Source organism: Leopardus geoffroyi, chromosome D4, assembly GCF_018350155.1.
Source record: "Leopardus geoffroyi isolate Oge1 chromosome D4, O.geoffroyi_Oge1_pat1.0, whole genome shotgun sequence".
NCBI lineage: Eukaryota > Metazoa > Chordata > Mammalia > Carnivora > Felidae > Leopardus > Leopardus geoffroyi.
In genome coordinates this window covers 81,438,780-81,465,709 of record NC_059342.1, presented here as the reverse complement: position 1 = coordinate 81,465,709, position 26,930 = coordinate 81,438,780, and the positions used below count along the sequence as shown (strand labels likewise).

The window sequence follows — 26,930 nt, the reverse complement described above, 5'->3', positions numbered from 1 at the left end:
GAGGGGTGGCAGTGAGAGCTGAGTGGAAGTGGGGGTTCTGATGCCTTTGTATGTCAGCTGTCTGAGTCTCTGTCAGCAGTTCTGAGGTTCTGTGTGTCTATATGTCTGTGTGTGTGTGTCTCTGGGTCGCTGCCTCGCTGTGTGTGTCTCGCTCTGCCTTGGCGGGGAGGGGATTGGTCACGCATGACTCATCTTGAACCGAGCGGGGCTCCAGCGGCAGGGCGGCCGCCGCCGCAGCTGGAGGGGGAGGAGGACGAGGAGGAGGGAGAGGAGGAGGACGACGACCAGGAGGGGGAGGAGGAGGAGGAGGAGGAGGAGGAGGAGGAGGAGGAGGAGGAGGAGGAGGAGGCGGGGGCCTCTCCAAGTTTGTCGGGACCTTCTTCCGAGGCAGCGGCGGCGGCAGCCGGGGAGGCCGGGGCTGCGCGCGGGCCGGGGGCGGGGGCTGGGGCCGGGCCCGGGGCGGCGGGGCCGGCGCCTCCGCTCTCCTCCAGCTCCTGCTTCAGCCTCTGCTCCCGCTGCTGCCGTGGCCCCTCTCCGCGCGGCCCTCCGCGCTGCGTGCCCGCCGAGCCCGCCGCTCCCCGGCCCATGTACTGGAAGCATGAGAACGCCGCCCCGGCGCTGCCCGAGGGCTGCCGGCTGCCGGCCGAGGGCGGCCCCGCCACCGACCAGGTGAGCGAGCGAGCGAGTGGGTGAGCGGCCCGGGCCACGGTCCGGCAGGGGCCGGGCGGCGGGCGGCCGCGGGGAGGAGGGGTTCGGGGGTGCGCCTGTGAGTGTGTGTCTGTGAGTGTGTGAGCGCGCGCGAGCGCGGAGGGGGGGGGGTCGCGGAAAGCGGGAACACATTATGCAAATGTTGGAGGAATTTCTCAAAAAGCGATTTAGCAAAGACACAGGCGAATCAAGAGGAGGCGAGGCGGGTATTGTCCGTCTGAATAGGCGCTGATAGCGCCGATGCGCCGGGGGTTGTGCTGGCGCAACGCTGAGAATCCCGACGCGGGGCCGGTCCCGGGCGCGCCGAGGGGCTGGAGGGTGCTTTTTCCTCTTCTTGGACGCCTCTGTTTTCTCTTTTTGGTTCCATCCCCCCCCCCTCCGAATCTCGCCCCCGTTTTGCTCCGGGTTTCCCTCCGACTGGCCCTCCAAAGGCGCCTGAATTCGTGTCAATATCGCCGCATCAATTTCGAAGCGCGCGCTGGGCTGGAGGGCTGATGCTCCCAGCGCTCCGGGGTTTATTTTCCTCAAACGCCTCCCCCCCCCCACCCCCACATCTCCTTTTTATTTTCTTTCTTTCTCTCTTTTCTCCTTTTTGCATTTTGTGTCGAGAGGAGGAGAAGGGAGCGAGGAAAGGGGGGTGGGTGGAGAGAGAAAAAATTCGATTTTTAATTACTACCATTAAAAAATCAAATTTGCAATTCTTTGGGCGGCCTGATGGATCTCACTGATTGACAGTTGGAATTGACACTCTGGCTACCTCTTATCTTGGGCATTCACGACAATTTCTAATTGCAGGTAGTTTGTGTGTGTGCGCGTGTTTTTTTTCCCCCTCAGAGGCTTGGATTGCAAGGGAACTAAGCGATTACTTCAAGAGCCACGGGTTAAGTGCAGGGAGAGGGGGAGAGAGAGGGAAAAAATCCAATCCAAATTCAAATTGCTTCATTAGAGAGACACCGCTTTTGTGGGGAAGGGCTTTAAATGCCCACTACAAAGTTAAGACTCATTGTTCCGCGCCGGTTTATATAACAGGCGCGGGGAGGCGCTGGGCTCAGGCTGCGCGGAGCCAGTTGTGCAGCCGCCGCCGCCTGAGTTCCCTCCCCCTCCCCCAGGTGATGGCCCAGCCAGGGTCCGGCTGCAAAGCGACCACCCGCTGCCTTGAAGGGACCGCGCCGCCAGCCATGGTGAGTTCGCTTGGCCCTGCCTTCGATCCCCGGTCCCCCGGCTGTCCCGCCCTGGGGACCTTGACCGGCTTTCCGGCCCCGAAGCCGCTGCCCAAGCACGGGGGGACTGCGGGAGGGCGCCGCCCCTCTCCGAGCCTCGGTTTTCCGGCCGGAAGTGTTGACTTTGACCGTCCCCAGCACCCAGGACGCGCGGGTTGAAAGTTGGGGCCGTCCCTTCCTCTCCAATCGGCCCTTCCATTCCTATCCTGTAGCCCATAGCGCGGAGACTCGGGAGAATTTCGTTGTCGACTGATGCGCTGGGGCCCCGGATTTGTCTCCGAGGCGGCGGCAGCCTCGGGCACTCACTCGGCTGGGCGCTCAACTCAGCGTGCGGTTCTCCCTCTCTCCCCGACCGCAGGCTCAGTCGGACGCCGAGGCCTTGGCAGGCGCTCTAGACAAGGACGAGGGTCGGGCCTCCCCTTGTACACCTAGCACGCCATCTGTGTGCTCACCGCCTTCTGCCGCTTCCTCCGTGCCGTCCGCCGGCAAGAACATCTGCTCCAGCTGCGGCCTCGAGATCCTGGACCGGTATCTGCTCAAGGTGAGCCAGGGGCGGGGTGTTGGTGTGTGTTGGCGGGGTGTGGGTTGCAGCCCCGAGGACTGCACGGAAGCGGCGCCGGTGCCAGGTCCACTAAATCCCTAATCCTGGTTCAGCCGCTGCCTGACTGTGCGGCTTTGGGCAAATCTTAGAGTCTCTCTGCCCCCTCGGGTTTCCGTCTGAAAAATGGGAAGAGTGTATGTCTACCTTCCTAAGCTTCCTTGTTACAGAAGGAAAGTAGGGCAGCCTCCGCACCTTCAGACCTTCAGCGACCATCTCAGCAAACGGGGCCGGGGAGGCTGGGGCCGGGCGTGAAAAGAGGCCCGCGCTGAGCCGGCCCCCACCTCCGCCCCCTCCCCAGGTCAACAACCTCATCTGGCACGTGCGGTGCCTCGAGTGCTCCGTTTGTCGCACGTCTCTGAGGCAGCAGAACAGCTGCTACATCAAGAACAAGGAAATCTTCTGCAAGATGGACTACTTCAGGTAGGCTGCCGCCGCTGGGCCAGCAGTGTCGCCGGAGGCAGGCCCCTGGCGCGCACGGAGGACCCTTTGGCAGCGTTTGGTCTCTGGCTCCGGAGCCCCGATCCCGAGTGCACGCCCTGCGCGCCGCGGGGGCTCAGCCGGCCCGCTCTCAGCGCCCCAAAAGAGGAGCTCCAGGCCGCGAGCCGGTGCAGGCACAGGTCCGGGCCCGCGACCCGCCTCCGGTTCCTGCGGCCCACTCGCTTTGGGTCGCGTCTCTGGCTCCGTCTCGGGTCTTGCAGAGTGTCTGGTTCCGGTTCCGACCTCAAGCGCCGCGGTCCAGCTCTGACGTCCTGGTCTCTGGCTCCGACCCGCTCCGATCCCAGACGCGATCTGGCTGCCCCTACAGTGCGCTTCGGCTCTGGGTTCCAACTCCCGCTCCGACTCCAGCCGCGCCGGCATCTCTCCGGGGCCGGACCCTGAGCCGGGCTCCCGACTCCCGCTCCGGATTTGCCCTTGGCTTCGCTGTGGGTCTGGGTCTTGGTCGGGGGCCCCAAGCACTAGCCTCGCGGCTCTCATATCCAAGCGCCTCTTCCTAAGCCCCAACCTCTGTCTCCGGCTCCGCCTCAACTCAGACCCTGGCGTCGTTCGAGTGTCGCATTTCCAGTCTGGGATCCTGCCCGGGTCCCAGGCGCCTGTTTCAGTCTCAGCTCCGTCGTCGTTTCGGTCGGGGCTTCAGCCTCTGCGGGTCTGGGCTCTGACTCTGAGCCGCCGGGAAGGTCAGGGTTGTTGGGCACAGCAGTCAGGGCCGCGAGTGGGGTTACCCTGGGCTGGGCCCTCCGAGCTGCAGAGCCGCGTCTGGGCAGCTCTCGCCGCGCCGCCTCATCTCAGCCCCGGCTCCTAACCGCGCGCTCAGGCCTGACCTGGTCATGGGGTCGAGGTCACAGCGAGGTCAGGGGCACAGCCGCCTCCGCCTCCGCCTCCGGTGTGATCCCTCCGGGAAGCGTGAACCTAACCTGAGGCGGGGCCACCAGGCCTACGGAGTGGGGAGAGTGGAATGGGACTGTTTCCTGGGAGGGTTGCCTGTCCCCAAGGGCTTTGTCAGGAAGTGGTGAAAGCTGTTCCCCTATAACCGCTACCTAACCCGCAGACATCCTTCCCATCCTTGTCTCTGCGGAGGTCATGGCTTCAGTCTTCCTAGAAAGACCCCTGGCCCTGAGAGTCAAGGAAAGTGGTTGGGGGGGGGGGTAATTCTTGCCTCCTTGCCTCTGGTTCTGAGTCTCCTTGGCACCTGGAAAGAGATCTTGAGTCTAGGGTGAAGTTTGCAGCGTTTGGGGCTGGAGTACTCTGGGAAAAGCATAGGAAGCGTGATTTCAGAAGCGGACTCTTCCTTTTGTGAAAGATCGTTTGCAGCTGAGGTGTGCGTTGGGAGAGGGGAGCTCGCCCAGGTGGCCTGGGACTCAGCATGCAAGGAGCATATTGTGTCTCTCTGTTGACCGGATCTGTACAGTGCCACAGGAGGAATGCATCACTGGGCAAGGTCAGGGGTATGAGGACAGTGTGTGTACTCCTTTATGACCATTTTTGTCTTTTAGTTTAAATGTGTGTCAGGAGTGTGTGTCTCTGTGTGAATGTTGGGACTTCACGTGGTGTGTGTGTGTGTGTGTGTGTGTGTGTGTGTGTGTGTGTACGCGCGCGCGCAAGGTAGTCAAGACACGATTACATCTGTACAGGGACGCAGAGGTGACAAGGCAAGAATTCTGAAATCTCATCATTCCTCTCCCCCCCCTTCCCCTTCTCTGAGGGAGCATTCCTGCTTAAGGCCTTAACCCTGGCATTGAGGAGCCAAGGGTGTGATGTGAACGTGGGTGTGTGGATGTGGACCGCCACACGTGTGCGTCAGAGGGGGTTATCCTTGTGTGGTAATGTAACAGGGGCATGGTGTCTTTCTGCACTGTCCCATCCGACTGCTGGCTGGCTGGGCAGGAAATGAAGGTTAGAGTCCCTGTCTTGCCACATCCCTGCTCTGTGCCTGACTCCGTTTGGTTAAAAACAAAGCCAAAAAAAAAAAAAAAAAAAAAACCCAAAAAACAAATAAGAAACCAAAAGCCAAGCCAGTTGCTGTTTTACGGCTCATGGGGCTCCTCAGCTGGCCAGGGACAGGGCTCCCGCCTGGGGCACCCAGCAGGATGGTATCTCAGCCTCCTCCTGCAGAGTAAGGCAGGGCTAGGTTCCTCTCTGGGCCCTCCCGGTGATGGTGGACCTGGCAGCTTCATGAACCACTTGTCCACACTTCCTCGCTGTTTCTCCAGCCTCAGCTCGTGCCCAGGATGGACCAAGTCTTCTGGGACACTGTGCTTTACTAGGCCTTCAAGGAAGAGTCAAAATTCAGGTCCTGACCCTGCTGTTCAGAGCCTCCACTGGCTCTGGAGTCCCCCTTCCCACTGCAGTGGTGGGATGCGTAGCTATTGCGAGTACGGGCAGTAAGTGGGGTCTGCCAGGTCAATAATCATTGTGTGACCTTGGTCAAGTAACTACATCTCTCTGCCCTCAGTGCCCAACTTCCAGGATTGTCCGTCTGAACTGCCAAGGAGGCCAGTGCAGGGAGAAAGGCTCCGTAGTGCCTCCCTAAATGGCAGGTGCTACGGATGCCTGGATTGTCACCATTGGCACCACTGGCAGAGTGGGTGCTGGGCACAGTCCCCTGATAGCATTTCCTCTGGTGGTTGGGGGAGCAGGGCTTGTCTGGAAGGATGGGGCCAGGCCTTTTCTAGGTTGCAGGTTCTGAGCGTTAATCCTTTTCCAGTGACAAGAGCCCCCCAAAGCAAAACTAAAACAGATTTTGAGGTAAGAGAATGGACGGGATAAAAGCTCACATTCCTTGGGATGCGGGAAGAATTGGGGCTCTCCTGATCATTTCTTTCCCAGCCAAGTCTCCCTGCAGGCATAACCCATCCCCGACAGTGCCACCTGTAACAAAAATAACAAAACCCACAAAAAAGGAAAGAAAAAGCCGTGGAGCGCCAGGCATGGACTATTGTCTGCTCTCAGCAGCAGCCCAGGCTCAGGGTGACTGCTGCAAGGGAGTTTTTCCTGGGGTGGCGTGGGAGGCAGACCTCTTCCTCAAGAGCTGGGGCTCAGGAAGAGGCCATGCACTGAGTTTCCCTAGCCCTCTGCCTCCTGAAACCCAAGGTCAAGGGTCTGGTGGGATAGGGCCTGGAGCATTCTGCCCAAAGAGAGACCAGATCTCTCAATGGGACAGAGGGAGGGAGGAAGTGTCCAAGACCTCATGGAGGCGGCACAAGGGGGCTTCCATGGTCCTCTAATCTCTGGTCTTATCCGTTAGGGGAAGGTTTCTCCGCTTTTCTATCCCTCATCTTGCCCCTTCTTTTCACCCCCCCCCCCCAATAGTCTCCCTTAGCAGAGCCTGGTGTTGGTGGCTCAGGAAGTCAGAAGTTAGGAAAGCTCTCCAAACTCACCAGGGAAGGAGACTGCAGAGCACAGAGGATGCCCTTAGCAAGACTGCTAGCCCTCCTGCCTCAGTTTCTCCAACTCTCTCTCTAAAGAGGGACCTCAGCAGCCCTTGTGGCCTCAATCAGATTCCCAGTAACCCTCGCTCCCTGAGCCCTAGCAGAAAAAAAGAAATTACCACCAGGGAAATATGATATTGCTTTTAATTTCTTCACTTTTTTGGTGAAGACCGTTTTCTTTCTATTTCCTTCCAAGAAGTGAAGAAAAGTCCTGAGGGAAAAATAGCATTCCTTCCTGAGCCATTCATATCTCCACTGCCCTCAGCAACCACAACCTCAGACAGCTGTCTCTACCTCCGACCCCCCCCCCCCCACACACACACCTGCCGCTGCTGCCTGCCGAACAGGGCATGGACTGATCTACAGTGCCTCCCCCTTCAGCTTCCTGAAGCATCATGCCCATTGCATGGCTGGGGAGACTGATGTCCTGGGGAGAGAGGAAAGTGGAGCCCAGGGTCACACAGTGAGAGGGGGTAAGAGGGGCTGGGCAGGGGTGAGGATACTGCTCACCAGAATGTATAGAACTCTGCTCCAGGCCAGGAATTGTTAACTCATTGCATGCTTTATCCCAGTGAATCCTCAAATCCACCCAGTAATTACCATACTCTCATCATCCCCACCTTAGAGGAGGGGAAACTGAGGGTCTGAGAGGTGAGGCCATGCAGCTAGTAAGTGGCAGAGCCTGGGTAAGCCCCATGGCTGTGGACACCACCATCCCTGTGTCTAAACATTCTGTACTGGTCTTTTACAGGGGAGATATGTCAGCAGTAGCTCTCCCTACAACATGTGGCCGGTGGAGTGGCAAAGACCCCTCTCTCCTGGCCCTAAGCCCTAAGCCCAATTCCGTTGGCTTCCACAGGGAGCACCAGCTCTGGTGTGTGACTCTCCCTGGATGGGCCCTGGGAGGACTAGGACAAGAGTGACTTCCTCAGGGGCTGTGACTAGATCAATTTTGTCAGGATCAGGTCACCATGGTTCCTGGCCCCCTTGCCTCCTGCCCATTTGAGTGGGGAATAAAGGGTTAACTACTGCTCTTGGCGTTGATACGGGTGGGGTTCAGAGAGTGTCCTGGGCTGGGCGCGGGCAGCCGGCTGAAGTTCCTGTCCCTGGCTTGGCCCATGTGACTTAGGGCAAGCCCTCAGCTTTCTCTGGCCTTCCTCCTAGAGCCCAAGCTCCAACCGCGGGCTCCTGAGGGAGAAACCCACCCCCTCCCCCAGAGCGAGGGTCCCCAGGGAGGCTTATAGCTGGGAAGCGGCCCCCCACCGCGGCAGAGAGGGGCCCAGCGGTCGCCAGCTGTTGGGGGACAGATGTTGGGGGAGCGGAGAGAGGAGTTCTGGGGAGGGGCCTAGGGCCGGGACCTCCGAGGCGCGGGGCGTTTTAACCTCGTAATTGCTGGTTCTGTTTTTTCTGAGCTTCTTCTCCTAAGAGTTTGCCTAGAAGGGAAGGAGCAGAGGGGATAGGAAGGGCTCCACCTCCAATCCACATTGTTTGCCTCTTAGAATCTCCCCACGGCCAGCAAGTGAGTGTCCTGAACGTAAAATAATTGAATTCTGGTTTGAGTTTCCCCACCGGCTCACCAGCTTTATAACTAACATTGGCCTTCCCACTCGAGCTTCGGTTCAGCTTCGGGTAGCTTAATACGGGGGAAAGGCTCTTTCGTTGAGGCTCATTCACCCAGCAAATAATGACTGAGCACCTCTCGGTATCCAGAGAAAGTAGGCCAGAAGAGAGAGTTTGCCCTGGCTAAGGGCGCACAGCTCCCTCTGCACAACCGCGAGTACCCAGACGTCTCTGGTCCCTCCTCAGGGGAGAGAGGGCAAGGAGACGCGCGATGCCCACCCCAGTCCTTTCGGCAGTTGCCAGGATGCGAAGCGTCCATGCCCCGAGCGCCTCAGTCCTTGAAGCCTTTACCCCGCGGTGCGCGCCGGGACCCAGGGAGGCGCGCGCACAAGGCTGGGGGTGGAGGGGCGGTAGCCGCGCCCCCTAATCCCTTTGGCGCTCCCTTCGCAGCTCCCGAGCACCCCATTCTTGAAGTTTCGTTGTCTCGCCGCCAATTTCGCTGCTTCCGGAATCCCGCGGCTCGGGCCTCGCTGCCCGCCTGGGAAGGAGTCAATCGGTTTGTCAGAGCCTCGATCCGTAAGCCTCCTCGTGCCCCCTTGTTTGTGCCACCGACCCCTGCCCTGGGTGGAGGATACGTTTCAGGAGCGGCCCGCAACGCACCCAAAACTGCATAATGACCCCACCCCCACCCCCACCCAAGGATCCTTCGCAAAGGTGATTTCGTTGACTGGGCGGAGCCACGGCGAGAGCCGGCAGATCCTAGGGCTGGGGACGGCTCTTGTCGCTTGGGGTGACATGTGGAGGGTGAGAAAGTTGCTGAGACATCACTCGCGGCGTCCTCCTCGGAGTAAGCAGTGCACAGTGTAGGCGCTGACCGCGCCGGGGCGTTGCTGACTTGGGGAGCCGGGAGATCAGGGGTGTGCGGGGTGTCGTGGACTCATCTCTGGCGGAGGACGAAGAATCCCGTACAGCCTAGCGCGGGGACCCGGGGTCGGAGACTCTGGCGCAGCTCACGGGGCGGGGGCGCACGGAAACCACGGGCTGGAAACGCAACCGCTCTCACCTGGAGTCTGAAGGCCGGGGACCTTCCCTTCCCCGGCTCTCCCCTCTCCCTGGGAACGCACTCTCTGCCTTCCCGAGCCCGCTGGGCCTCAGGCCCTACGCGCGGGACTTTCTGGGACCGGTGGCTGGGAGTAGGGACGCGACGGGGGTAAGACCAGGTCCCTTTCCAGTTAATACAACTGGGATCCAGTCCCAATCATCTCCCGCCCTGCTGCTTCAGCACGGTCTAGGTTCCTTTTGCACCTCAGAGCGGACCTCGACCCCCGCCCCACGCTCTTTGTGGTCTTGGGCAAGTCACTTGTCCGCTCTGAACCTCCCATTCCACGTGTGCAAAGCGGGTGCTAGAGTCTCCACCTCACGCGGTTGCACCAAGTCGAGGGTGTGCAATGAAGACCTTGCGCCCTGGGTCCCTGAATCGCTTTCCTGGCTCTGCACACTGCTGGCTTCTCCCTCCTCTCCAGGGCCGGAAAGTGCTCCTAATCCGTGTACAACGAGTCAGGCAGCGGAACCCCCAGTCCGCCCCGCGGCGAGAGTAGGCAGGGGTGGGCTAAGCGGTTTCCTCTCCCCTTTACTGAGGGATTGGGAAAGAAACCTCGGGCTGTACTAGGCTGTCCCTGGGGAAGCCGAGTTTCCAAGGTCGGGAGCCGCCTCAGTTTAGGGGGCGGTTGACCCAGCAAAGGCGCACAGTGCAGCCTTAGCTGGGCAAACCGCGCTGCCAGGGATAGGGTCCTCCTGCGGTCCTGGTCAGAGACAGTGGCGTTAGAGTTACGTCTGGGAGCCGGGCTGGCGGAGGCCTCCGCGCTCCCTCTTTCAGTTCAACCCAAGATCGTTTATTCAATTGACAGTTGCTTGCATTCGGCAAGACAGGCGAGGCTGTAACCAGAGTGCATTTGCCGGGCTGTTTTCTCCCCACAGTCACAAGCATTTCCCAATGCTCCTCCGGGTGCCAGTGTGCGGGCCCTGGGGACACAGGGCAAATCTTCTTGGTTCTCTCCTAGGATTGCACGGGGTGGGAGGGAGAACCGAAGAATCTGACATTTACAAACCTGCCTGACCAATGTTGAGAGCCTGGTGCTGGGACTGGAGGGCTCTGCAGGGAGGGGGTGTGTGAAGAGCACAAAGTCTGTGCAAAGACCTGGGCCGGGAAAGTGCTTCAGAGGGGGCCATAGAGACCTGGCACTGACCTTCCATTGTGGCTGCCTGGGACTCCTGTTTGGGTGTGGGGTGGGGAAAGTTAGGGAGGAGATGAGTCTCAGAGGTTATGGTCTTCTGGGCTTTGTAAATGCCAAGGCTCTTGGACCAGATCCTGAGGGTAGAGTGGAATCAGCAAAGGATTTTAAGCAGGGCAGGGTAGGATGCACCGTGCGTGCTGGAAACTTCTCTGTGGCCACTTTGTGGAGGAATGGTTGGCAGGGGTGGTGCTGGAAGCAGGGAGATCAGGGCAGATACTGGCCTAGGAGGGCAGCTGTGGGACTGGAGACGAAATGGATCCCAAAGATACTTAGGAAAAAGAACCAACAATGCCTGATGATCCGTTAGATGTAGTGTTGAGGAAAGGGAGGAGTGAATGATTTAGGTTTCTAAGCTTGGGGGGCTGGATGAGGGGTAACATCATCCCCTGAAAGAGTGTGCAGCAGAGGAAACTGAGGCCTAAAGGGCTGGGACAGGGTCAAAGGATGAGTCATCCACTTAAGGAACAAACCTTCCCAGGTGCTCAGGGGTCAGGCCTTGGGCTGACTTCTGGGACAGGATAAACCAGACTCCTGCTTCTTCTTGGAGGGGCTCGCAGTCTGGTGGTGAAGGGAGTCACAACCAAATAGCTGCACCTCGAGGTGGGAGAAGATAGGGAAAAGGCCCAACAAGGAAGGCTTAAGGGGGAGGAAGCATTCCATCTGCCCCTCCCCCCCCCCACTTTTTTTTTTTTTTTTTTTTTTTTGTCTTTTTAACATTTACTGTTAGAATGCCATGGGGCTCCAGAGCCTGGGACTGGCTGGGTACTTAATAGACTGCAAAGTACTAAGTACTAAGTGGTAGTCATTGCTGTTGTCACCTAGTTCAGCTCAGGGCAAGGAAAGTGAGCACTCAGAGGGGTTAAATAATTTTCCCAAGGGCACAAAGCCAGTAAGTGCATATCTGTCTATGCTTCCAAGAAACCCTGAGCATCTCTACAGCTGGGGTACGGTTTATTCATCGTGGGTTTCTAGCCTTGCAAGCTGTGTGACCTTATGCAACTTACTTTACCTCTCTGGTCCCCAGTTTCCTCATCAGCAAAATGAAGATTGGTTGGGATACGCAACATAAAACCCTTAGAATCTTGCTGGGCACGTGGTTAGTGCTCAAAATTTTGCCCGTTATTATATTATTACATTTTCCCTAACACTCATGATATATTTGAGTGAACAGATTAGTTATATATAAATATAAGGAGTCATTGTAGAAAGTTTGGAAAACTCAGAAAAGCACTAAGAGGAAAATAAAACCACCCACCAGCTCACCTTCAGAGTAAGCTGGTGTCTGCAGGGGGGTGGGGTAGGGGGCAGATCCAGGCAAAGGGAAATTTGTGAGTGAGGGAAGGCCAGGAGACAGGGTGCCAGCGGGCCACTGGGAGGTGGAAGGGGTAGCCTGTCTGAGCTTCGCCACCCCCTTTCCTGCCCCGGTGTCCTGCAGCCGATTTGGGACCAAGTGTGCACGGTGCGGCCGACAGATCTATGCCAGCGACTGGGTGCGGCGGGCACGCGGCAACGCCTACCATCTGGCCTGCTTCGCTTGCTTTTCGTGCAAGCGCCAGCTGTCCACGGGCGAGGAGTTTGGTCTGGTTGAAGAGAAGGTGCTGTGCCGCATCCACTACGACACCATGATCGAGAACCTCAAGAGGGCCGCCGAGAACGGTACCCAACCCGCCCCACCCAGCACCCTGCCACACCTCCGTGCCCCGCCCTCTCCCACCTCAGCCCAGCTCCCCAGGAACTGACCACACTCCTCTGGGAGCAGGCGCTTCCTTTATTGCCTGGAGACTGAGTAGGCGTGGGGCCCTGCACGGGCGCATGCGCTCTTGGCCCACCATTGCTTGAGAGCCTGCAGTGGTAGTCTGTCTCTGCAACTGTTTCCTCATCTGTAAAATGGAGCCAATGATAAGACACCTTCTCAAAGATAGATGAGCCCTGTTGTAAAGGCAGGAAGCACCCAATGAACCCTAGAGCTGATTCTCACAATGGGGCAGCCTACTCCACCTTTAGACAGTTCTGGTTGGCCTGAGGGCTGATCCCTTCAGGCTGCCTGGAACTGGGCATGGGCCAGTCCTAGAGAGATGATGCAACTCTGTTCCCCCAACTCCCATGCCAGCAGCTCCAAGCCAGAGGTTTGGGGGGCGGGGTTCAGCCTACACTGTGAGGGAAAAGGCCTTTGAGTCTGGAGACCTGAGCACCAGTTTGGCTGCTAGCATGCTGTACTGATATGTGAAGTTTCCTTTCTTATCTGGGCCTCAGTCTCCCCATCTGTGCAAGAGAGATGGGTCAACTAGAAAGATCCCTAAATCTCTTCTGGCTCCAATACTGTGTTTCCTCAAGACACATAGGCCTGCAGACAGGGTTCACATCTTCCAGGAATTGTGAGGACGGAGTCACAAATGGTTAGAAAGGGGTGGGGGGGGGGAATGGAGGCTGGGCTGAAGGCGGAGTCAGGGACCCTTTCCATGACTTTCCTGTCTGGGTCTTTGGAAGCTGCTAGCTTCTCTGTAATGTGGACTATTTTGTGTGATCCTTACAAAAAACCATAGGAAGTAGCTGATGTGTCCCCATTTTACAGATGAGGAAATAGGCAGAGGTTATCTTCAGTATGTGATTTGCCAAAGGTTGCATCCTAGAAGGTCTGTTTTAACTCCAAAGCCCAGGCTTTTAACCACCATCCTATACTACCCCATTCCTGAGCTCCAGGGACCGCTTAATCAGGCCTCATTAAGCAAGGGAGACTGCTGATAGGTGGCTGCCCCTGTAAGTTTCACTTTCCCATCTAAAAGATGGCACAGCAATCCTTGTCCTGCCTGTTCTCCTAAGGGACATTAATACCACAAAGTGTCTGTCCCAGCCTCAGGGCCTCTTGGGAGGTGTGTGGACCACCCTGCCTCAATTTCTAGCCTGGGGACTAGTCAGGAATCCCCAGAATGTTCCAAACCATGGCCACACCAAGGCTATCACTTTCTCCTGCCAGGATCAGGACTAAGTGGGCCTAGGTGGGAAGCGAATGAGGCTGGGGTTGTATGAAATTACCTGCAGTGGTGGGCAAGTCAGCAGTGGCGCTGGGATGGAATCTCAGGAATCAGGGCTCCCCCCATACCATGGCCCATCAGTGACCCCAGGCTTCTTCCACATCTGGACCTATCAGGGCCACTCTTAGCCACAGCCTGGCCAGTTACAACGCTCTCACATCTAGGCTGACCCCAGACTCCTACCATGAAGGCTTGGGGCCTCAGATCTCCTTTACTGAGCAACCCTCAGTTTTGGTTACTGGTTTTCTTTTAAACACACCTGTCCATCATAGAAAATTTAGAAAAGATGGTTAAGCAAAAAGAAAATAAAGATCACTCTAAATGTCACCACCTCTCATATCTTTAGTATATATCTTCCCAGATTTCCCCCCATGTATTTATGGTGGCATGTTTGTTTGTTTTTTCCCCCAACATTGTCTTCTTCCTAATTAAAAAAAATTACAGCTAGTTGTGTTAATAGTGCTGGAATTACTGGTGATTTTTATTTTCTTCTTTGTGCTTACCTGAATTTTCTGAGTTTTTGAGAAGGAGCATGTATTACCTAGAAAAAATCAGGTATTAAAAATAAAATGGGGGACTATGTTTAGTGTGATTGTAAAAGTAATAGAAGTGGAAAGAGAATGGCTAACATATGCTCCAGTTAACGAAATTAAACCTTGGAGAAATAAAGTGACATGTGATTGTTGTTAAAACCTCAAAACTTACAGAAATATTGAAACTAGAGCCATAATTGCACTCTTCAGAAGTAACCACTGCTAGCACCTTGGCGTATATCCTTTCAACTTTTCTGCTTCCACACATTTTTACAAAATTAGAACCGCAGTTCTGTAACCTGTTTGCATCTTAACCTTCCCTGGCCTTTGGTTTCCCCAGTTTAGCTAAGAGGGAGTCCCCTTGGGGCGCTAGGGTCAACCACTAGGCGAAAGGTCTTGGTCAGGGGTTTTCTTCTCTTTGAGCTTTAGTTTCTTTCCTCTGCTGTAAAATGGGGCTGTGAGACAGACCCAAAAGGCACACCGAAGGAGCAGTGTCTGGTACTGAGTAGACGCTCAGAAATGAAAGCCCCTTACCTAAAGACACAGCTCAGGGACTAGGACTCTGGGATCCCCGCTCCCAGCCAACTCCGCTCCTGACCCTTCCAGGGACCAGCTGCCCCCACCCCCGTCCTTTCCAGGATGCCACTAGAAGAGATGGGGACGCGTGGTCAGCCACTTCTGTCACCCCCAGGGAACGGCCTCACGCTGGAGGGGGCAGTGCCCTCGGAACAGGACAGTCAGCCCAAGCCGGCCAAGCGCGCGCGGACATCCTTCACCGCTGAGCAGTTGCAGGTACCCGGGCCCGCCGCGAGTGGCCGGGGCTGTGGGTGGGGCGTAGACGTGGGCGGGGCCTAGAGGACCTCTGGCTCCGCCCCCTCTGCCCGGACCCGCGGGTGACGGGGAGGGGCCGTAGCTGTCTGGGGCGTGGCCTCCGGGCCGGAGCCTCTGATTGGGCCGCAGTCTGGGAGACCTCCGCGCGTCCCTGTCTCACTGCCCCTTTTGCTCCCGTCAGGTTATGCAGGCGCAGTTCGCGCAGGACAACAACCCCGACGCACAGACGCTGCAGAAGCTTGCGGACATGACTGGCCTCAGCAGGAGGGTCATCCAGGTGGGGCCGAGGGAGGGCGGGGCCTTCGGGTCTGGGGCGGGGCCTAGGGGGCCGGGGGCGGGCTCTCCAGCGCGTAGCTGGTCTCCAGCTGAGCCGCAGGCCCGGGCGCACGTGGCCGCCCTTACCCAGGAGGCAACGAGGCAGTCCCGCCTGGGGTCTCCCGGCGGTGTGTCCGACCCTTTTCCGCGAGGCTGAGGCTGCTGAGGCTGTCGTTCCAGGTGTGGTTTCAAAACTGCCGGGCGCGTCATAAAAAGCACACACCGCAGCATCCCGTGCCGCCCTCCGGGGCGCCGCCGTCCCGCCTCCCTTCCGCCCTGTCCGAAGACATCCACTACTCCCCGTTCAGCAGCCCCGAGCGGGCGCGCATGGTCACCCTGCACGGCTACATTGAGAGTAAGTGACCGCCACAGCTAGACCGCCTAGCCTGCGGGCGAGGGGTCACGGAGGAGCGCGCGCGGGAGGTGGAGCGTGGTGGGTGAAGACGTGGGCTCTGTGGTCCCTGAGACCTAGGGTTTGGGGAGAGGGACTAAGTTCCCAGTCTCCGCCTTAGTGAGACGGGACCCTTCATAGAGAAGACCCATTCCGCCATTCAAAAAACACCTTCCAAGTACCCACTGTGTGCGAGGGCCCAGGGGCTAGGGAGAGAACAAGACGGGTAAAGTGCTTGCTCTGGTGGGACCTGCGCTGTCGTGGGAGAGATAACACGGCACGGTAGCCAGATAGATGAGGGCATGGTTTTAATTGTGATGATTGCTATAGGAAAAGTGCTGGAATATAGGAATATAGGAATGTGTGGAGATGACGCCTCTCAGCAAGTTGGGAGTGGAAGGATGGATAGGAATCAGTGAGGCACCAGGAGAGGGGAGGCAGGAGTGCAGGGCAGCAGAGGAGATGAATGCAAGCAGGCCTTAGCCGGGAAAGCATTGTGGCATGGGTGTGTTTGGGGTTGCAGAAGAAGGCCCGTGTGGTGGGAGTATCCCCACCTACCTACCCTCCTTGAACCTCAGAATCCTCATCTGTAAGCTGGGACATTAACAATGCCTACCTCACAGGGTTGTGAGAATCCATTGATGTGTTCAGTAAATACTTTTCCATGCTAAGCACTGGGATACAGTGGAGAACATAACAGACCAACTCTGTGCTCCGGGGGCTCACGTTCTGGAGTGGGACATGGGTAGAGAGACAATCAACTAATAAAGGAGGGAGGGCTGGCATGTCAGTGGGACTGGATGCCATGGGAATGATGGAGTGGGCCAAGGTGGAGTGACCTTTGAGCAGGGACCTGGAGGAGAGAGGGAGTAGCCTTGTGGATTTCTGGGGGATGAACATTCAGTGAATCTGCTAGGGAGCAGGTGCTTATTACAGATTTCCATTCCCGTTGAGCTTGTTTGTTTCCTCAAAGCTGGGTGTGACCAGAAAAATAGAAGTGGCCACGACATACCCACAAACATGAATCCTCCCTTCTCTGGCTCCAAGTAAAATGGAAAGGGAAGGAGGGGTCAGAGAGAGCCCTGCTGTTTACTGAGCCCCGGCCATGTGCCAGACACTATACTAAGCGTGTTTGTAAACATCAGACATCACTGTCTCATTGTGCAGACGAGAAAACCAAGGGTCCAAGTAAGTGAACAGGAGCAGTGTTCCTTAATGGTTGATTGTGGGCTTTGGGGTGAGACTGTCAGGCTTCTAATGCCATCCTTGCCACTTACTAGCTGTGTGACATCAGGCAAGCTTGGTAGCTTCCCTGAATATCAATGTCCTCATCTGCAAAAACGAGGACAATAAGAATCCTTATCTCAGAGCAGTGTGTGAGCATCAGATGAGATCACTGACTTCAAGTCTCCAGCATTCAGTAGATGCTGGGTAACTATTAACCGCTCTTGTAATGGTGGTGGTGGCTCTGGCTGGCACAGCTGGAAGTGCAGATTCCTGCCTACCGCACCAGACAGCCTGCTGGAAACCATGTCCGTTTGCGCGGTTCCGTTTCTGAGCCACCTGCTCTGTAGGAGGGACTTTTCTTCCTTTCTTTTCTAAACAATGACTTATGTTCAGGCTGCACAGAGCCCATTGAACAGCTAGTTCATCTGTTAAAGGTGCCAAGGACCCAGGACTCTCTAGATACCAGGAGTCTGGGCTACCAGCTAGCCCTTGCCATGGGGTTGGTAATGGACCTAGGTGACCCTCTTGGGAGTGGGGCCATGGCCTTCAGAGTCCTGCTAGAACTCCCCACATACTTTGCCGACCAAGCCTAGATGTGTCTTTGACGCTCAGAGAAAGGGCTGAGGTCCCCTTTCCTCTTCCCCTTGAGGTGGAACCCAGCTTGGGGCAGGAAGTGTTGAGAGTGTTTGGACCTGCTCCCTCTTGCATGGCTGAAGGACAACCTCAGCAGTTTGCTCTGCTGTTAACTAAAGTTACACAATTCTGAGTCTCCTGGGGTCTTAGCGCTTGGAATCTGATAAAAAGCTTTGGAATCGGACCCCAGAAAGATGCACGTACACATGTCGTTTTCCATGTGATCGCAGGACTCCTAGAATACCCCAGGTTAAGAATCCCCAATCTCATACAACTGCCAGGGAACTGTGACTCAGAAAGGCACGGTGACTTGTCCTAAGTTACATATTGATTGTTAAGTCTCTGTACAGGGCTTTTCCCCCCTATGACCAAAGGGGAAGAAGTGTAGGGAAGAGAGAGGCCATGGACTTCTCCACTGTAGTGGTAAAGCACTGAAACATGAGAGATTTGGGTCAGATCTGAGGATGGACTTTCCCCCCACAGTTTTAGGTGTTGGAATAAGGTACAGAGATTCATGCCAGAAATATTCAAAGAGTACCTACTAGGTGTAGGACCTACTAGGTGTCATGCCTCATTCTAGGTACTAGAAATCTATCAGGATCTAGAGTCTGGAAAATTCTCAAGTCAGACAAAAATTCCTGCCCTTATTAGGCCTTGCATTCTAGTTGGCAAAGACAGATAATGCCAAGTAAGCAATAGATATCTACAGTAAGTCAGGTGATGGTAAGTGCTAAGGAGGAGAAACAAAGCTGGGAAGGAGGACAAGGAGGGTAGAGGTGAGTACAGTTATAAACAGGGTGATCAGGGACAGCATCATTAAGAAGGTGATGTACAAGTGCAGGGTCCTCTGGGAGGGACACAGGTAAAGCCTGAGTGACACCTGGCAGGTAAGAAGGTATAAGGCACCAAGGGAGGATCTTAATAATGGGGTACAGCCTTGCATATAGATGTTAAATACGTAGGAGTGTTTGTTTATCAGTGAGCTGGGCAGTTATCACATAGCACTTTATAGATTATAGGGATTTTCATAACCCTCTGTTGAAGTTCTGCCCAGGGCCAACACAGCTGGTAAGTGGCCAAAGTGAAACTGGCCCCAGGACTCCATCCTGCTGAGCACGGGGCACACGGGTATCCTGCACAGAGGCTGCAGGATGGGTTCCAAGGCATCCTTTCGTCCACAGGTCAGGTACAGTGCGGGCAGGTGCACTGCCGGCTGCCTTACACCGCACCCCCCGTCCACCTCAAAGCCGATATGGATGGGCCGCTCTCCAACCGGGGTGAGAAGGTAAATGGAGCCAGGTTGGGTGTGGTGGGTGAGAGCCTTCCTGCCAGGGATGGGTCTCAGGTAGGCCCCATGCTGCTCTGTGGTAGATCCTCTCTGCCTAGCATACTCCAGCCCCCACCAGGCCCCCGAGGTGGTCACTTGAGCGGCACATTCTATGTGCACAGCCCCTCCAGAGGCCTCCTCGTAGCCCCCCACCAATAAGTGGCCTTCTTTTTTTCAGATTTGTGAATTTAGTTACTTGGCTCAAATCTTGTGGTTTCAGGAAAGGCTTGTGTCACACACCACCCTGCATCCCACCCTGATACCCGTTCTTCCTCCTTCCTCCTTTTTGTCCCTGTCTGTTAGGAGTGGATACCCTTATCTTGGGGGAGGCCTGGAATAGCAGGCCGGGGGTGACCTTGGTCAACTGGCAGGGCCTTCTTTGTGTAATTGGGATCTCTGATTATCTCAAGCATCAGGACTGAATATCCAGAAGGGTGCTTAGGTATTCCCCAGCTAGTGGTTTGAAAGCTTTGTTTTTAAGCACCTCACACTTTAAAAAAATTTTTTTTCCATAACCTATAACACAGATAAAAGTGGATAGAGCTGCTCTGGGTGAAACCGCAGAGTGGGTAGAAACCCCATCTCCCTCTCAGTGGCAAGACACCTGTCAGTGAGCCTTGCAAGCCTCTGTCCTAGGACAACCCCTCGTTTTAGGACTGGAGAAATTGAGGCCCAGCTTGCTCCAGGTCCCAGAACCCGGATGGGAACCTATACACTTCCTCATTTATTCAGCTGACATTTGCTGTGCACTGACTTTGCCCAGTAGCCCCGAGTCAGTTGCCAGGAGCATAGAGATGAGGAAAAAGCATGGTTCTTGCTCCGAGGCGGTCACAGCCTGGAAGGGAAGCACACACAGTGTAATCAAACTGATGGGGGAGGCCAGGGAGCTGGAGAGCGGGGGCACAGCTCAGGAGAAACACAAGGAGGACTTTCGGAGGGAGGCACTATCTGCCCCCAGGCCCGAAGACTGAATCAGAGTTCATCAGAGAAAGCATGAGCCACCATGGCTCTCGGGGAACCCTGAGCAGTTCAACATTGCTGGCACCCAGGCTTGGGAGGGACAGTGAGAGGTGGGGAGCTCAGGGCTGTCAGTGGGGGAGTCTGGACTCTGTCCTGGGGCAGGGGGGGAGGCCCTGGAGGCCTCTTGTTTTATTGATTTAGTTTTAAAGATTTTATTTTTATTTTTATTAAGTTTATTTTATTTTATTTATTTTTGAGAGAGAGAATGCGCACATGCGTGGGGAAGGGGCAGAAAGAGAGGGAGACAGAGAATCTAAAGCAGGCTCTGTGCTGTCAGTGCAGAGGCTGATGTGGGGCTCGAACCCACGAACCGTAAGATCATGACCTGAGCCCAAGTCGGATGCTCAACTGACTGAGCCACTCAGGTGCCCCTAAAGATTTTATTTTTCTGATTAAAAAAAAAATGTTTATTTTTGAGGGGGGAGGGGCAGAGAGAGAGGGAGACACAGAATCCGAAGCAGGCTCCAGGCTCTTTGCTGACAGCACAGGTGTGGGGCTCGAACCCACAAACCGTGAGATCATGACCTGAGCCGAAGTCCATTGCTTAACTGACTGAGCCACCCAGGTGCCCCAAGATTTTATTTTTTTAAGTAATATCTGTACCCAACATGGGGCTCGAACTCACAACCCCAAGGTCAAGAGTTGCATGCTCCACTGACTGAGCCAGCCAGGCGCCCCTATTGTATTTTATTTTATTTTTCTGGTTTTATTGAATGGAGGCCTCTTTTAGAAGCATCTTAGTAGCAGTCCTCAGGGAGGCAGGGAGCCCCAGGAGTCAGCAGATGTGGTGGGCCAGGAACACTGAACCCGTGCCTTCCAGCTGGAAGGATCTCCAGACACCTTCCAGGCCAGCAGAGCACCGTCTTGGCGTGCCTCAGAATCACCTGGGAAGCTTATAAAGAAGCAGGTTCCCCAGCCACACCCCTAGAGAGTCTGCTGGGGAGGCAGAGGGTGGGGGGCGCTCCTCCAGGACACCTCCACTTACTCTGCCTCCTGACTGAGCATCTGCTGTGTGCCAGGCTCTGTGCTGGGCACCATGGGGCAGGTCTGTAGTGCAGACAGCCTAGCTGGCCAGATGGATTTATAAATAAATGGTAGCGTGTAATACAAAATCCCACAGAACTGGTGGTGGGTGAGCGCGCCCCGTGAACACCCGCCAAGATTGTCCTGCTCGCAGCAGGAGCTGCTGTTGCTTCAGCAACTCCATTCATGGCAGGTGCATTACGGACCTTGTCTGATTGATGCCTTCCAAGCACTTTGTGGGTGTGGGGATGGCCATCCTTGTGGTGAAAATAAGGAAACTGAGGCTCAGAAAGGTGGCGTGCAAGGATGCCTCGAGTCCGTTGGACTCTGAAGTCCGTACAGGTCAGTCTTCACTTCCTCTTGTGCAGCACTTTACACAGTGCTCTCTCTGACCTCACCCATCACAGCCTCGCTGGGGGGATGATTCTGACTGATTCCGTTTCACGCCTGCAGAAACCTGGGCTCGGGGCAGGAGCTCACCAGCATCACACAGTGAGTGTGGGTAGAGCTGGCCTCGATCCTAGGACTACCGGCCTCAAAGCTGCCACTCTCCTGCGAGAGGGCACTTGTCTCGTCAGCCCTGGCACGGGGACTGCAGAGGCAAGCTGGCACAGTCCCTGTCCTCAAGAAGCATGTGGCTTAGAGCAGGAGGCGAGCAGGGTGACAGGGCAGTTGAGGTGACGGATGAACATGCCCTTGAGGACCTAGAAGAAGTGATGAGTTGTAAGGGAGAAGCAGGGAATGGGAAGAAGGGTATTCCATGTCAAGAAAAGAGCATGTGCAAAGGTGCAGAGGCATGGAAGAGCCTGGGTCTGAGGGACCGAGGGATGTTTAGTGTGGCGGAAGCCCAAGGAGGTGACAGGGGTCACATAATGAAGAGCCTGAACCAGGCCCAGAGGGGAGCGGAGAGGGGAGCCTTGGAAATGTTTAGGGTTGGGCTCAGCACTTGGAGCCAAGCCCTTGTCTCCTGGTTATTCAGCTAAGCTTGTGGTTATGTCTGGTTCAGTCTGAAGGATGAGCCAGTCTCGGGTCTGGCAGCTCTTGCTGTACAAGGTTTCTGGCCCCTGGGTTTGGCTGCTGAGCCAGAGTTTTCTCCTGCTGGGCCTCGTCCCCAACTTCACATCCAGCAGCTCTGGAAAAAAAATGTCTCTCCCTCCTTCGTGACCTCCCACCCTCTCCCTATCAGTCCTTCCTGCCAGCTCCCGGGGACCTTTTCTGTCCATCTCTTGCCAAACCCACAAGACCTGGTTATGTGTGATCAGGGCAAGACTGCATGGACTTTCTCCCGAATGCCTCCAGGCCTGACTGGCCCAGCTGTGAGGAGACTCAGTAGGCCCTGGGGCAGGCCCCTGAACCCACTCAAGATCAGCGCTGGCCCAGCGAGGAGGACAGTGGTCTGAGCATCTGCCTGGCGCATCCCCTGCCTCCGCCACATCGTCATTTGGCCACACACTCCTGAAAGTTTCCAGAACCGTACTTCTTCTTGGTCATGTCCCCCGATTCCACAATTTCGGAGCTTGGAAAGCTCTTAGAAATCAGAGCCATGCTGTCATTGATCAGACGGAGAGACTGAGGCCCACAGAAGGTAGGGTCTTACCAGAGTTATCCCTCTTGAGACAGCTTCTCTTAATAAGAGCCCAAAGCCAGGCATCCCAGAGGTCAGAGAAGAGCTCACTGGGGTGAGCCAGTGCGGTGTGAGCTCTGGAGTCAGCCAGCCTCTGAATCCCAGCTCTGCCGCCCTCTCACTGTGAGACCTGGGAACACAATTAGCTTCTCTCAGCCTCCATTCCCACACCCACAAAATGGGGAGAATTATCGTTGCCGCCACCTAAGGTTGTTGCTGAGAGTAGATGCAATAATGTAGCTGAAGGCTTTGGCACAGTGCATGGTACACGGAAAGTGCCCCATAGATGTTGGTTATTTCCATTATGCTTATGGAGATCATCACCATTGCTTTCCTCCAGCTCCTCCTCATAGTGACTGATCTGGAACGTTCTTGATCAGAAAATGGAACGGCCATATGGCCATGCCTACTGGATGTCCCTGGACCCCCTGAAAGCGCCTCGTGACACGTTACTATGAAAAGGCACCTCCCATTGACTAGCCAGCCAGCAATCCTTGACCTGAACTTCAGGGGAACTGGCCTTGTTGGTGGCAATGAGAAGTCAGCCAGGTGCTTTAGGTGGAAGAGGGAGAGGGAAAGGGGCAGACGGTTCCTGATCGCCCGCTGTGTGTCAGGCACCTGGCCGCCTTTTGGCTTGGTGATGATGAAGTGTGTGAAGGGCTTGGCCCGCTGCCTGATGTGTAGTGAGCGTCGATGACTACTGTCCCCATGGCCTCGCAGAAGCGACGCGTTACAACAAGGAGAGCTTGGTCTGGGGCCAGGACTGTGTTGCGGGACCCAGGGCCACCTCTGCCCAGCTGTGTGATCGTGAGCTTCCTGACTTGCCCCTCTCTTGCCCCCCTCAGTGCCCTCCCCGTCAAATGGAGACAATGGCGGGATGCGCCCATGGGGTTAAATCTTCTGTTACATAACGTCAGGAAGGCACGTTACACGGCGCCAGGAGCAGGGCGCAGTGCCCAGTAGACATGTGCTGCTGCCCTTGTGTCTCACTGAACCCTCCCCATTCTGAGAGAGAGGTTTTGTCATCCCCGTTATACAGATGAGGAAACGGGCTCAGAGAGGGGCAGTGAGTTGCCCAGGGTCTCACCGCGAGTGACAGAGCTAGGATTGGAACCCAGATCTGGGCCCCGAGCCACCCTCATTCTCCCTGCCTTCAGAGGACCTCTGGCGGGGTGGGGGGGGGGGCGGGGCTGCAGGGGGCCAGGGCGGGGGTGTCAGGCCCCCAGCTCAGCCCCCTCCCCCTCCCTCCTCTCGCAGGTCATTCTTTTCCAGTACTAGCGCCGTTGGCACTTCCGCATCCGTCCGCGGGCGCCCCACAACTGCCCCGCAGCCGCCGGAAGCCCGTGCCCGAGCCACTGCCAGGGGCCCACCCGCTCCGCACCCGCCCCTCGCCCACCGTCCCGCCCGCCGCCAGCCGGGCCCCCGGGCCTGGCCTTCCCTTCTCCTGCTGAGAACCAGAACCTGCCAAGAGCACTGCGGAGTCCTCCTCTCCCAAGGCAGAGCTCCCTGAAATTTGGAATCAGGGCGAAAACAACGGCCTGTGTTTCCACTTAGACAGGAGTCATCTTCAACTTAAGCTGATTACAATAGCAAAAGGCCAAATTGAACCGTGCAACGCCAACAGCCTTCTAATTTACAGGTTTTCTTTCCTCCCATATTGGCCTTTATTTACTACTTCCTTGCAACCATCTCTGAATTCTGAATAGCCGACAACCCCCCCAATGTTATCCACTCTGTTGCTTTTGTCTGGAAAACTCTACAGTGTTTGTGGGATGTCCCCAAAGGAAAGCTATGTTCTAATTTTATCATTTCCATCTGTCTGGTTATGTCAAGTTAATTCAGAGAGAGAAGAGACACTGACCAACCCTGAGAGGCCCAGCAGGGCAGAGATGGAGCCCTGCCCAGACCAAGAGGCAGGGGATCGGCAGGGACTGGGGGGAGGGGGCGGCAGAGGCTCCCATTGGAGAAGCATGTGGCATAGTGGGCTGGGGGAGGCACGAGCTCTTTTAAGGAGAGGGAAGAGAAAACTCGGGGTGTTTAGGGGGAAGACCGTTCCTACCTAGTCATCCAGCCATATACACAGGAGACTGGCGGAGCTGGTGTATGAAACGCACGACGGCATTTCTGAACGTTTCGGGGTTAGAATCGGGAGCCCTCACTGGCTACTTGTTGACTCCCGATAGGGGCGTTTGGGTCATGTCTTCCTTGGAGGGGCCGTTCAGTGGAGGCAGGGCGGAGCTGGAGAAACAGAGCCCTGGGAAATGGCAGAATGCGGATTCTGAACCCGGCTCTGAGTAGAGAGAAGGGACCTGCTGCGGAGGTGAGTGTGCCAAGCCTAGGATCCCAGCGGGCACTCCCCACCACCCCTGCCCAGAGCCAGCCCCACCCACTCCCGAGAATGCAGGCCAGACACAGCTGTGCTCACATCCACCCCGCTGTGCCGCAACTCTTCCACCCCAAACAAAAGGGCTTCGGCTGCACAAGACCATGATTTATGTTTTCAGGGGACGCCCATTTGTCCCAGACTTCGCCTGTAATTTCAGAATTACTTGGTGTCCTGATGCATTTCCCACTAGAGGCTGCTGGTAGGCATGTGCTAGCCCGAATCCTCCCTCCTGCTTTGGTTAGCCTGACCTGCTGCTCTTGGAAGGAGACCCCAGGACAGGGAAAGCAAGTTCATGGCACGTATGTACCGGCTGTCCCTGTTGTCAGAGGTGGTAGGCGTCGCTAATTGATTGCATCTCTCTGTCTCTCTGAGTCTGGATGAGGTTTCGATATCCAAATGCTTGAAGCTGGCACTTAAAACAAAAACCTATTTGCCTTTCTCGCCCTGGGACCTGGAGGAGGGCCAGGCCCAGGTATAGCCCAAGTTGGGAACCCGCTTCCTTTCCCTTCTGAAGACCGTTCCAGGTGACTCGGGGCCAAGAGAAGGTAGCACCAGAATGCGGTCAGTGCAGCTCAGTTCAGAGCTCATCCACTGAATAGCTCGTACCTGGCCATGCACAGGGTGCTGATGTTAACAAAAGGAGCTGGGGCCTGGTCCCTGGTGATTGGGGAGCTCTGTTTCCTTTGATTTTTGCTCCTGATGTCGAAGCCCTGAGCACAACCATGTGGTAAGTGGCCAGCCAAGCCCTGCCCAAGTGGGTCACCTAGTACCCACTCTGCCTTGAGCCTCCCCCCACCCCAGGGTCTGTTCCTTGCGTGGATCATGTGGTTGTAGCATGTTGCCATTCAGACAGGTCTCCACTAGCCTGTTAGAGCAGCCTGGGAAGCCTGGGAACACACAGGCCACCAAGACTATTTATTTAAATACAAAACAGAGGGAGAAAACACACACACGGAAAAAAAAAAAAATGTAAGCACTTTTTTTGTAAAACCAATGTCTGTTTTGTTACATACCTTTCATGTTGTGCTTTGTAAATGTCCTATTTGTGTAATAAATAAAGTTAATGCAAGTAGAAGTGCTGGCACTTAAATCCAGAACATGATGGGATTCCATTTCTTTCCCGCTGTCTGGCTAAGGGCTCCCCGCAACTGCCCCGCAGCCGCCGGAAGCCCATGTCCGAGCCACTGCCAGGGGCCCAGCCAAGTGTCTGGGCTGTCAGACAATGCAGTCCCCCTTCCCGGACAATCGGTGCTATTAACCAGTCAGCCACCTGTGCATTGCAAAGGCATGACAGTGAGCTTCGTCTGCAGTCTAAGCTTTGTAGGCGGCCAGGCTGGCTGCTGTCCTCGGTGTCACTCCTGAACACCCGCTGTCTGCAGGCTCAGGGAAGGGCTTGGCCCACTAGCCACAGAGGAGCTGTGAGTCTGGTCAATGCTATAGCAGACGGATCCCTCCGACATGCTGTGGGGGCCAGGTTGGGGGACGTTTGGGCCAGATATATCCGCTGAGAGATTCACGGAATAGGTGCAAAGGAGGAGATGTTGGGGGCCGGGGAAAGAAGCGCAGAAGCGCCTATTTGGAAGCTGCAGGAGAATTTGGTCTGGTGAATTGAAGGGAATAGGGGATGGGAGACAGGGAGACAAGGTTCTATCTTCGATACAAGTCTGGGTCTCACACTGGCCTACTGGGTTCTAGAGCCACCACATAATCTGGGGAGTGAGAGAGAGCATCTTTCTGCTCGTTGCCAGCTTGTCTTTTAGCAACAAACTGTTGGTTCAAACCAAAGCTCTTGAGGAAGGGGGTGGAGTGGCCCTGTCCAGTGCAGAGGCTTCCCAAGCCCCCCTGCCCCCGGCCCTGCAGAGAGTTGTTCATAAACCTCAACTCAAGATGTACATGGTCATCACCCCTGCAGGACCTGTCTTTATTTTTTTTTAATGTTTATTTATTTTTGAGACTGAGAGAGACAGAGCAGGAGCAGGGGAGGGGCAGAGAGAGAGGGAGACACAGAATCCCAAGCAGGCTCCAGGCTCTGAGCTGTCAGCACAGAGCCCGACACGGGGCTCGAACTCATGGACTGTGAGATCATGACCTGAACTGGAGTCGGTCGCTTAACCGACTGAGCCACCCAGGCACCCCAGGACCCGTCTTTATTGTTTTATTCAGTATCCCAGACCCCATCTCTGCCCCTCTCTACCCTTCTTTTTTTTTTTTTTTAATATGATACAGGGTTTTGTTTTTTTTTAACATTTATTTATTTTTGAGAGACAGAGAGAGACAGA

The 26,930-nt window shown here is 55.8% G+C and overlaps 1 protein-coding gene across 4 annotated transcripts; it reads left to right on the top strand.

Moving 5' to 3' along the window:
- Positions 1-385: 385 nt before the first annotated feature.
- On the top strand, positions 386-25,720 carry LHX6 (LIM homeobox 6). 4 transcript variants are annotated; one of them, XM_045468235.1, is made up of 10 exons: positions 387-669; positions 1,818-1,889; positions 2,287-2,469; positions 2,828-2,949; positions 11,745-11,965; positions 14,566-14,666; positions 14,887-14,982; positions 15,201-15,375; positions 18,453-18,556; positions 23,523-23,664. In XM_045468235.1, exons 1-10 carry the CDS (start codon positions 586-588, stop codon positions 23,541-23,543), a joined length of 1,179 nt encoding a protein of 392 aa, XP_045324191.1. In that variant the 5' UTR covers positions 387-585; the 3' UTR covers positions 23,544-23,664. The 4 variants fall into 4 exon arrangements, with proteins under 4 accessions (XP_045324194.1, XP_045324191.1, XP_045324192.1 ...); XM_045468236.1 differs by lacking the exon at positions 387-669 and adding an exon at positions 1,365-1,503; XM_045468238.1 differs by lacking the exon at positions 18,453-18,556 and having other exon boundaries at positions 386-669; positions 23,523-25,720.
- Positions 25,721-26,930: the final 1,210 nt, after the last annotated feature.

What these genes read in the sequence shown, in the direction of transcription:
- LHX6 (XM_045468238.1), top strand. Translation starts at nt 586, where the DNA reads ATGTACTGGAAGCATGAGAACGCCGCCCCGGCGCTGCCCGAGGGCTGC. An exon ending in TCACCGCTGAGCAGTTGCAG is followed by an intron (nt 14,667 to 14,886) that starts GTACCCGGGCCC and finishes TGCTCCCGTCAG; the next exon opens with GTTATGCAGGCGCAGTTCGC. An exon ending in TCAGCAGGAGGGTCATCCAG is followed by an intron (nt 14,983 to 15,200) that starts GTGGGGCCGAGG and finishes CTGTCGTTCCAG; the next exon opens with GTGTGGTTTCAAAACTGCCG.